Raw genomic sequence first — 12,172 nt, forward strand, 5'->3', positions numbered from 1 at the left:
AACTTGCGATTTGCATGGGGATTTCCTGATTGACATATTTACTTTCACACGTACCGTGGCACTTCATATAAACTGCTTTTCAATATCCTCATCCTAGAAACACCTCTGGGTCTCTTCCTAAGTATATATCACTTATCAGCATGTATATTGATAATATCGCTTTGGTATATTCGTATATTGCGCGTTTTGAATAAAATTTGTGATGTTATTGATAGTGAAAACGTTGCTTTCTGTGTCTGTCACGAAATTTCTTTGCGAATGACGTCTTTTTAAAAAAAATCTGACTTTTTTTTTTTTTCTTACTCGCGTGAGCTTATGACTACTGCATTAGGCATGCTAGAATCGCGTTCGCGCGGGGGATTATGAGTGTTATGTTCTGAGTCTTTTCGCGGCTTTTTCTTGTCTTTCCGAATTTTAACTCTAAGTGCCGCTGTTGGTCAGCGGAGCACGCGCTGGTTTGCGTCAGCGGCAGAGAACCCCTCCTCCTGCACTTTGCTTCATAAAACCGTCCGGGTGACAGAGAACGCAGTTTTGCTGGAGGTGGATTATTGAAACAAAGCTGCCGTAGAAGCCAATGTGTATTTTCTTAAGTAACTATCCGGTACCTGATATCTTTGAACATCCAGGGCCCAGATAACTATTGCGGACACGAGCTGTGTAATTATGAGAAAAAGAGGAATCTGTCGACATACACGCGCAGGATGGCGAGTGTTTTCGAGAATGCAGTGGCAAGTACTTCTCGTCTTTATTGCGTCTTGTATCCAGGCTGCTCGTGGACAAATTCGCTATTCTATCCCAGAGGAAATGAAAAAAGGTTCATTCGTTGGAAATATTGCGCAGGATTTGGGCTTAGATGTGAAAAGACTGCGTGCGGGCCGGGCTCGGATCGTGACCGGAGACGGTATTCAATACGCAGAGCTAAACACAGACAAAGGGATTTTGGTCGTCAGTGAGAGAATAGACAGAGAGCAGCTCTGCGGCGACATGTCTCCCTGCAGCTTTAGTTTCGAGATCATTCTCGAGAATCCAATTGAACTGCATCGCGTTACCGTGGAAATTTTAGATGTGAACGACAATTCCCCCACGTTTCAAAAAAACGAAATGAAATTTGAAATCAGTGAATCAGCTTTACCAGGTGCGCGCTTTGTCCTAGGGAGCGCTGACGATCCGGATGTGGGAGCTAACGCGCTTCAAAATTATATTTTATCCGCAAATGATAATTTCGTTTTGAAGCAGCACGCGCGCCCAGACGGGATGAAATATGCAGAAATGGTTCTTCAGAAGCCTTTGGACAGGGAAGAGCGGCTCCACCATTCGCTGAAGCTTATCGCTGTGGATGGCGGAGATCCGCAGAAATCCGGAACCGTAAATATAGATGTTACTGTTCTAGATGTAAATGACAATGCCCCCGTCTTTAACCAGTCTGTGTACAGAGCCACAGTGTTGGAAAACGCACCGAGTGGTACATATATCACGACCGTGAATGCGAGCGATGCCGATAGCGGCTCGAATGGATATATAACGTATTCATTTTCCAACGTAAAAGGCAACCTGGCTGACATATTCAAATTGGATGAAAACTCTGGCAGGATTTCCGTTGCTGGTCCTTTAGATCATGAAAAGGTAAAGAGATACGAAATTGGAGTGGAGGCAAAAGATCAGGGTGGCCTTGCCGACTCCAGTAAAGTTTTAGTTGAAATGATCGATGTTAATGACAACCCGCCTGTGATTAATGTGATGTCTTTCTTAAACCCGGTATCTGAAAATGCCGCCGTCGGAACTACAGTCGCAGTAATAAACGTTAAAGACGTGGATTCCGAGGAAAATGGACAGATCACCTGCAGTATCAATCAAAATATCCCTTTTAAGATAAAATCCTCCCTCACTAACTACTACACTGTTGTTACTGACGGTGTGTTGGACCGGGAGACGATATCAGAATATAATATATCTGTAACTGCGACCGATTCTGGTTCGCCGCCTCTTGCAAGTACGAAAACCTTGAACCTTAAAGTGTCTGATGTGAATGACAATGCCCCGGTATTTGATCGAAGCGCATACACGGCACACACAGTAGAGAATAACTCTCCGGGATTGTCTATATTTAGCGCTAGAGCCATAGACTCTGACTGGAATCAGAATGCTCGAGTATCCTACTTTCTGGAAGAATCGCAGATCGGGGGAACTCCGGCGTCCGCTTACATCTCAGTTAACTCTGACACCGGAGTACTTTATGCTGTTCGCTCTTTCGATTATGAACAAATTAAAGAATTCAGAGTTCAGGTAAAAGCGCAAGATGGAGGTTCTCCTCCACTGAGCAGTAATGTCACGGTTAAAATTTTTATTCAAGATCAGAACGACAACGCGCCTCAGATCCTCTACCCAGTACAGACTGGAGTCTCTCTGGTGGCTGAAATGGTGCCTCGTTCAGCAGATGTCGGCTATCTTGTCACTAAAGTGGTCGCTGTGGATGTGGACTCTGGACAGAACGCCTGGCTCTCATATAAACTGCTGAAAGTCACAGACAGGGCGCTGTTTGAAGTGGGCTTGCAGAATGGAGAAATAAGAACTGTACGCCCGGTCACTGATAAGGATGCTGTGAAACAGAGACTTACTGTTGTAGTGGAGGACACCGGGCAGCCCTCTCGCTCAGCTACAGTCAATGTTAACGTGGCGGTGGCCGACAGCTTCCCGGAAGTGCTCTCGGAATTCACGGACTTTGCGCGCGATAAGGATTACAACGACAACCTGACTTTTTATTTAGTTTTGGCCTTGGCTATTGTTTCCTTTCTCTTCGTCTCATCTTTAGTCGTTATAATATCAGTAAAAGTCTACAGATGGAGACAATCTCGTATCTTTTATCAGTCCAATCTCCCGGTTATTCCGTATTACCCGCCCCATTACGCAGACGCTGGGGGGACAGGAACTCTGCAGCACGTGTACAATTACGAGGTGTGCAGGACAACTGACTCGCGGAAGAGTGACTGTAAATTCCTCAGACCATGTAGTCAGAGCGTGCTGATGGTGGACCCCAGTTCTACGAACACCATGCAGCACAAGATGAAGGAGAAAAACATACTGGATGAATTAGACTCTACAGAAGAGGTGAGATTTGGGTTGCATTTCGTCTGGGATTCAGATTCATACTTGATATCCAGGTTATAATTCATAACTTTATTTGCACAACTAGTTCTACAATCCTATAGTGTTTTTGCTTTTTTGTGGGATGGTGGTGTGATTGAGATGTATTTATATGCTCGTTTTCGCTCTTCTTCATGTATGTATTCATCTTCTGAATTGTATGTAGTGGGACCGTCGCTTTTTCAAAAGAGATCCGCTCTCTGCGCGTCTCTGCTCCTTTCAGCACCTCTGTCACGGACAGCGACACTCTGGCATCAAATAAACTGAGCTGCCAGTTGCGGTTTTGGGGAACTGTGCATCCACAGAAATGCAAAGCTTTAATATTATTGCTGTTTCCAAAAAAGAGAAAAAAAATTACCACAATATAAAACAACTGAGTGAAGCATGTAGTTTTTGCTCTTTGCCTAGAAGCATGGATCTGTCTCTTTGATCAGTGTGTATATTGATGTTATTATTCACGGGCTGTGTGTGATGTTTATAGGATGTGCTGGTTTTAGTTGAAGGTAGGTCCAGAAACTGCACATTAACGTGATTTATTTTTGCTACTGGTAGCACCTGTTTGACCTGACTTTTTTGTAGTTTAAAAAAATATAATTCCAGTTTTTTGTGTCTGAGACAGATACTTCCTGTGTCCAAATAATAATATTTTAGATGCTTGTAGAGGTTCCTCGTGACCTGCTGGCTTCAAAATGCTGGAGTTTGAGATGGGTACAGTTACATTCCTGCAAGAGCCACCCTTACAGTACTGCATCAAGACCTGTGATACTACAATCGAAAAGGGTTCATGAGTGTCTCTATTTGACAGAGTCATTGAGTTAAACACGATCATTGTTTGAAAATGAGAGTTTTGAAATGTTCACTAAAGACAGGCAGTGACTGTGCCTGTCTGACTAACTGGGGGGAGGTTGTTCCACCATTGGTGGATGAGGGCAGAGAGGAGGTGGGGCCAGGAGGAGAGGCTGCTGGGAGCTCAGAAGGGGGGGGGGGTGGGTCAGCTGGCAGGAGGAGGCTGAACGGAGAGAGCACAGAGTTATCACTGTCTGAGGATAGGAAGGGCTGGTAGCACGACATGGATTACAACCTGACTTTATTTAGTCTTGGCTTTAGTTTCTTCCCTCTTCGTCTCATCTTTAATGGTTATAATATCCGTTAAAATCTACAGATAAAGACAATCTCGCATCTTCTATCAGTCCAATCTCCCTGTGCTTCCGTATTATCCACCCCATTACGCAGATGCTGGAGTGACAAGAACTTTACAGCACGTGCACAAGAACCCCCAGCGCGTATCTCCTCTGATTTCAGAACCTCACACAGACATCAGCGCTCTGGCAACAAATAACCAGCGAGACTATTTGCGGTATTAGCTGAATATTTCATTACCTTTGTCTTCAATCATGGCGAAGGAAAAAAGCCTACAGTTTCAAATTTTGCCTCTTGATATAAAAGAAAATCAGGTTTTTTATTGTCCAGTTTAGAACTATGCAAAGACAGAAATATGATTGCATTGTTATTTTCATGAAGCAGAGATCTTTCACTGTGTTATTGTGTGTTTATAGTTGTTGCTTTTTTTTAGTTAATGCTTTTGTTTGTGCTATATTAAACGCAAGAATTGTTTTATTTGCACATAGGCCAGTAAACTCTGTTCATTAATGTGATTTATCTTCCCACTGATAGCAAATTATCTTTTTTCCCTTCCTTAATTTACTTATAGTAGGCCTACTGTGAGAAGCTGCTGCACTTTCTGCCATTTCTGGATAAAAGGCACGCATGCGCTTCCTGCTTCGGTCTGTAAGTGCCGCTGTTGGTTAAGGAGGCGAGATTCTGCAGCACCTCCCATTTTACTGTGCATTTACAGACTGAGCAGAACACAGAGAGGCGATCTGCGCTGGCTGCGGATTACAGCACATACTTGTGCCGGAGAGAATTCGTACCCGTTAAATCTTCATTCTGCTCAGCGGAGGAGTTACTGAGGAAATATATATTCCAACTTATACTTACTACTTTTCGTTTTTCTTTCCCCTCTGGATGAAAATATCTTATTTTTTATTTTGCTTTAGGAGGGCAAATGGCATTAAAAAATATACTCTGCGTGTTTCGAGAGCGAGCTGGACTCTCGCTTTTTATTCTTCTCCTAGCGTGTGTGGTACAAGGGCAAGTGAGATACTCCATACCGGAGGAGATGGACAGAGGCTCGGTCGTCGGTAATATCGCTGAGGATTTAGGAATCGACGTTAAAAGGCTGAAGAGCGGCCGAGCGCGCATCGTCGCTGGGGACAGCAGTCGGTACGTGGAGCTTAATACAGACAAAGGAATACTGTCGGTGAACGAGAGAATCGACCGCGAGCTTCTGTGCAAAAAATTATCTCCGTGTAGCTTCAGCTTTGAGATTATTCTCGAAATCCCGATTCAGTTATTTGAGGTCATTGTTGAAATTATGGATGTGAATGACCATAGTCCTGTTTTTTCTAAAGACGATATTAATATCGAAATCAGCGAAGCCTCACTCCCTGGCGCGCGCTTCTTACTGGACAGCGCCTTCGACCCTGACGTTGGAGTTAATACCATACAGAGTTACAGCCTCAGGCCCACGGATAACTTCGTTTTGAAACATGAAAGCCGCTCCGATGGGAACAGATATTTAGAAATGATGCTGCAGACTCCCGTGGACAGAGAAATGCAGGAGGAACTGTCTTTAATTCTTACTGCGGTGGACGGAGGAAATCCACAGAAGTCGGGAGTTATGAAAATAAATATCAAAATTCTAGATGCTAATGATAATGCGCCTGTTTTTACTAAGAAGCTCTACCGAGCTGCTGTTCCTGAAAATTCCCCTAAGGGAACTCTCGTGACAAAAGTAAGTGCGACGGACGCGGATAAGGGCGTTAACGGAGAGGTTACCTATACTTTCCGGCAAGTTGCGCAAAGCAGTACGGGATTGTTTGAAATCGACGGAATCTCTGGTGAAATATTTGTTTTGGGAAATATTGATTATGAAAAAGCAAAGACTTATGAAATAAATATCGAAGGGAAGGATCACGGAGGATTTACAGATTCCTGTGCTGTGATTATTGATATTATTGACGTAAATGATAACATTCCTGTAATTTCCTTAACGTCATTTACAAATCCTATATCCGAAGACGCATTACCAGGCACTACTATCGCTGTCATCAATGTGAAAGATTCAGATTCAGGGGAAAATGGTCAGGTAAAGTGTGCCATTTCTCACAATATTCCTTTCGCTATTAAGTCGTCTTTGAGAAATTACTACACTTTGCTGACAGATGACATTTTAGATAGGGAGAGTGTCTTAGAATATAACATAACTATCATTGCGACAGACGAAGGGTCGCCCCCTCTGTCCAGTAAAAAGACTTTATATTTGAAAGTGTCAGACGTCAATGATAACCCACCAGTATTTCAAAAGAGAGTCTATTTTGCTAATATTTATGAAAACAACTCGCCCTCAGTGTCTATTTACGCTGTTAGCGCAACGGACGCTGACTGCTGCCAAAATGCACGAGTGTCCTATCTCCTCGAGGACACAGAGGTTAGTGGGGCACGTGCGTCCTCATTAGTTTCAGTCAATTCCGAATCCGGTATTATTTATGCAACGCGCTCGTTTGATTACGAACAACTTCGTGAATTTGAAATAAACATCAGAGCTCAAGATGGAGGCTCTCCTCCACTGAGCAGTAATGTGACGGTTAAAATCTTTATCCAAGATCAGAACGACAACGCGCCGCAGATCCTCTACCCAGTACAGACTGGCGTCTCTCTGGTGGCTGAAATGGTGCCTCGTTCAGCAGATGTCGGCTATCTTGTCACTAAAGTGGTCGCTGTTGATGTGGACTCTGGACAGAACGCCTGGCTCTCATATAAGCTGCTGAAATCCACAGACAGGGCGCTGTTTGAAGTGGGCTTGCAGAATGGAGAAATAAGAACTGTACGCCCGGTCACTGATAAAGATGCTGTGAAACAGAGACTTACTGTTGTAGTGGAGGACAACGGGCAGCCCTCTCGCTCAGCTACAGTGAATGTTAAGGTGGCGGTGGCCGACAGCTTCCCAGAAGTGCTCTCGGAATTCACGGACTTTACGCATGATAAGGATTACAATGACAACTTAACTTTTTATTTAGTCTTGGCCTTGGCTTTAGTTTCCTTCCTCTTCGTCTCATCTTTAGTGGTTATAATTTTAGTAAAAATTTACAGATGGAGACAATCTCGTCTATACTATCAGTCAAATCTCCCGGTTATTCCTTATTATCCACCCCGTTACGCAGACGTTGGAGGGACAGGAACTCTGCCGCACATGTACAATTACGAGGTGTGCATGACAACTGACTCGCGGAAGAGTGATATCAAGTACTTGAGACCCATCAGTCAAAGTCTGATGAGTGTTGATGTCAGCGGTACAGAGATGATGCCGCACGCGCAGAATGAGAAGAATCTGTTGGAAAGCGCAGATTCTCCTGTAGAGGTAAGCGCTCTCAGCACGCTGGTTGGGGCTCTGATTTGTAGCTTTTTGCTTGGGTAATTTTAACCGAAACAAAATAGTTAATGTTAAAGCAAAGTTACTCAAATACTGAACACATGTTTGAAATGAACATCTTTTCATCTTATTTCTAAATAATGGCAAGTTACAACCTGTGTGTCCATACCACTAATGCACTACAGACTAGTGCTATTATTTATGTTTGTAAATTGTTGGGATACTAGAGATTGAAATCTCAGATCAAGTAGCTTCATACGGTTTTCAACTTTTTTTAAATCAATACATTTAATGCTAACAGTTCGACGAATAAAAATACATTTTAATGAATGTTATCCTAAGGCAGAAAATGTGATCCAGGGGGAACAGATAATGCATTATTACATTGTACCGCAGACTAGTGTGTGAGTCTGTTTGGTCATGTTTTAGTGGCTTTTTATAGATTTAAAATCTAATTTATTGTATCGTGTGTATTGCATCGGGTTTTTGACATTTTACGGTCGAATATGAAGATTCAAATAAGCATCAAAACAATGATTTACATAGTATTGAGTGTGTGTGATACTTCTAAACAAACTGACACAAATTATTATCAATAATTTGACTCTGATACGACTCTACATTTCAAAACCAGTTGAGAGATGCGATGAAATACGGGCTCAAATAACATGAATGAATAATAAAACGCATCGTTCAAGATAAGTATTTTTAAGGTTCTGCGAAACAGTGAAATATCGCATAATTTAGATTTCAATAACTTGTTTAGCTGTGAGCGAATATATGATTTGTTTTGGTCTTACTTGGCTTTTTATGTTGTCCTTTTTGTAGAGATTCTGTACACATTGCGGTCGGTTGTTTATCGATTCCATGTACTCTTATTTCATATACTTAATTTTCATATTTTATTTTGTAGCATTTGTAAGTTTCCCAGTTCTTCTTTGGGGAATGGAAACAGTTTGCATAGGATTACTAACTACTTATCTGTAACTATAGTAATTATGTCACTGGAAAGGTGGGTTAAGATGCTGCTGTTTACGAAACATTAGCACAGCTAGCTGAGTTAAACAGGAAGCTATGTATCAATTGCATTAAGTTAATGATTAAATTAATTTCTTGCCTGCTCGCGACGAAGTATGTATTTAAAGTGAACAATACGGAGGGAACGAATCAGTTTCTTTAATAGATCATTGTGTAGCTCTGTGTGAGTCCGTTATATACTTGAAACAGAGCAGATGACGCAAATCGCTGGCTATGCTAACATCTTTTTGGTTTAAGTGTATGGATGGCATATGGCGTTGCTTTGTTGTCTGAGGTTTAAAAACAATATGATGCAGATTTATGTGAAAGTATAAAGTCATGTTTATAATAGTAAAATAAATTATATCTGTCTAACAGCAAACATACTATTTTTTGGCTATTTGTCAGCAATTGCGAGCAAGCTACTAGTGGAAAAAAAGTTCTTAAAGAATTTATTGCATGTTTTACTGGCAGATATAAATGAATAAAGGCAACAAAATAACGAGGTTTAGGAGATTTAGTATAAGAAGATGTGTCTGAATTCTGTGTTTGCAGGAGGTGGGAGGGCACATGAGTTAATGTAAGTGAGGGTCTGGGGTGATTGCAATTACAACTGTGGGAAACCCTGAAAAGCGCGAATGTCGGCGCCCCTCTATAAGAACAGCATATGGCCCACAAATCCATAATTCAGAAGACGACATATCTTTCTTCCTTGATACTTTATAGACAATATTAGTAATTACAGAGTGATATGCTTATTTAATTATCTGGGACTTTGTACCCGTGGGTAAAGTATTGGTTCTACTGTGTCTTAGGTTGTATTTTATGCATTTCTGAACTCTGGCTCGTGGTGCCGCTGTTGATCGCTGGGTGGTGGTGGGTAATATCAGACCGGAGGCTCTCCCTCACTATCGCGCAGTAGGAGACACGGAGAGCAGTTCACTGTGCGCGCGGAGTCCGCTTCATTCAGCACGGGCGGCTGGCAGCTCTGCGATATTTCCGATCCACTTAACCAGGATTAATTTGTTATTTTCAAAATATTCTTTTTTTGAGTCTAAAGAAGTTGAGGATTATTTCAAAATAGGCGGGAAATTGTTTTGTTCTCTGCGATAAGGACAACAACTAACCGGACAATGAGACGGGAAGCAGGCTTACTCATTGCGAGTGTGTGCTATATTGGCGCAGTTGTCGGCCATGTTAGGTACTCTGTACCGGAGGAGATGACAAAGGGCTCCTTCGTTGGAAATATCGCTCAGGATTTGGGGTTGGATACTAAGCGGCTGCTTGGCGGAAAAGCTCGGATATTTGCCGGAGACAATAGTGAGTATATCGACCTGATTGGAAAAAGAGGAATACTGGTCGTAAAAGAAAGGATAGATAGAGAAGCACTGTGCGGACTGACTTCGCCTTGTTCCATACAGTTCGAGATTGTCCTTGATAATCCAATAGAATTTCATCGAGTAACGGTAGAAATTTTAGATATTAATGACAACCATCCTGTCTTCCCGAAAGACGAAATAAGGTTAGAGATCAGCGAGTCTGCTCTACCGGGCGCAAGGTTTGTGCTGGAAAGCGCCGTGGACCCTGATGTGGGTGTTAACACACTGCGGAGTTATGCTCTGAAACCCACGGATCATTTCGCATTAAAAGTGGATTCTCAGCCCGATGGCAGTAAATATGTCGCGATGGTGCTTCAAACTCCACTCGATCGGGAGAAATCAGAGGAAATGTCGTTACTGTTGTCCGCTGTAGACGGCGGGGATCCTCAGATGTCCGGCACTGCTAAAATACATATAACTGTGCTGGATAGTAATGACAATCCCCCAGTTTTCACACAGGGCGTGTATAAAGCTTCTGTATCAGAGAATGCGCCGAAAGGCACATTAATCACGACTGTGAGTGCTTCTGACGCAGATTCTGGGTCTTACGCGTACATAACATATTCAATTCCGCACAGTGCGGAGAGTTTGGGAGAGAAATTTACTATTGATGAGTTGACTGGTGAAATAAAACTATCTGGAGTACTTGATTTTGAGAAAACAAAACAATATCAGCTCAATGTTCAAGCCAAAGATGGTGGTGGTCTTTCTGATACCGCTAAAATAATTATTGAAATTATTGATGTCAATGATAACGCACCATCAATAGCAATAATGTCCTCGTCAAATTCTATACCAGAGAATGCATCACCGGGCACCGTCATTGCTGTGATTAAGGTTCAAGATTCTGACTCTGGAAATAACGGCCACGTCCATTGTTACATTAACGACAATGTTCCATTCGAAATCACGTCGTCTTCCGATAATTTCTACAGATTGCAGACAGAAACGCCATTAGACCGAGAAACAACTCAAGAATATAACATTACAATTACAGCAACTGATGAAGGCGCGCCGCCTCTTTCCAGAAATGTAACGTTGTTTCTGAAAGTGTCTGATGTCAATGACAATCTCCCCACCTTCGAGAAGAGCTCATATCAGGCTTTTATTTTGGAAAATAACTCCCCTGGCCAGTCTGTTTTGGATGTGAAAGCCAGAGACTCAGATTGGAACCAGAATGCTCGTGTTTCTTATATGCTGGAGGAAGGGACTGTAAATGGCGCGTCTGCCTCCTCATATGTGTCTGTTAACTCTGACAGCGGAGTCATTCATGCGTTGCGCTCTTTTGACTACGAGCAGATCAAGGATTTCCAGTTACGCGTAAAAGCGCAAGATGGAGGCTCTCCTCCACTGAGCAGTAATGTGACGGTTAAAATCTTCATCCAAGACCAGAACGACAACGCGCCGCAGATCCTCTACCCAGCACAGACTGGCGTCTCTCTGGTGGCTGAGATGGTGCCTCGTTCAGCAGATGTCGGCTATCTTGTCACTAAAGTGGTCGCTGTGGATGTGGACTCTGGACAGAACGCCTGGCTCTCATATAAACTGTTGAAAGCCACAGACAGGGCGCTGTTTGAAGTGGGCTTGCAGAATGGAGAAATAAGAACTGTACGCCCGGTCACTGATAAAGATGCTGTGAAACAGAGACTTACTGTTGTAGTGGAGGACAACGGGCAGCCCTCTCGCTCAGCTACAGTTAATGTTAACGTGGCGGTGGCCGACAGCTTCCCGGAAGTGCTCTCGGAATTCACGGACATTACGCATGATAAGGATTACAACGACAACCTGACTTTTTATTTAGTCTTGGCCTTGGCTGTAGTTTCCTTCCTCTTCGTCTTATCTGTAGTAGTTATTATATCAGTAAAAATCTACAGATGGAGACAATCTCGCATTTTATATCAGTCCAATCTCCCGGTTATTCCGTATTATCCGCCCCATTACGCAGACGTTGGAGGGACAGGAACTCTGCAGCACGTGTACAATTACGAGGTGTGCAGGACAACTGACTCGCGGAAGAGTGACTGTAAGTTCCTCAGGCCCTGTAGTCAGAGCGTGCTAATGGTGGACCCCAGTTCTACGAACACCATGCAGCACACGATGAAGGAGAAAAACATTCTGGATGAATTTGATTCTACAGAGGAGG

The 12,172-nt window shown here is 42.9% G+C and overlaps 1 protein-coding gene across 44 annotated transcripts in view; it reads left to right on the plus strand.

Moving 5' to 3' along the window:
- LOC135264293 (protocadherin gamma-A11-like) overlaps nucleotides 1-12,172 on the plus strand; it is a 71,758-nt gene that overhangs the window by 43,406 nt on the left and 16,180 nt on the right. For 6 of the 44 annotated variants that reach the window (XM_064353129.1, XM_064353134.1, XM_064353152.1 and 3 more), the window contains exon 1: nucleotides 7,628-12,171. The exons of 29 other annotated variants lie outside the window; for them this stretch is intronic. In XM_064353129.1, coding sequence (XP_064209199.1) covers nucleotides 9,784-12,171 — 2,388 coding nt within the window. In that variant the 5' untranslated portion in view covers nucleotides 7,628-9,783. 9 more of the 44 variants (XM_064353110.1, XM_064353114.1, XM_064353113.1 and 6 more) reach the window with 5 other exon arrangements.

Source organism: Anguilla rostrata, chromosome 9 (assembly GCF_018555375.3).
Source record: "Anguilla rostrata isolate EN2019 chromosome 9, ASM1855537v3, whole genome shotgun sequence".
Taxonomy (NCBI): Eukaryota; Metazoa; Chordata; class Actinopteri; order Anguilliformes; family Anguillidae; genus Anguilla; species Anguilla rostrata.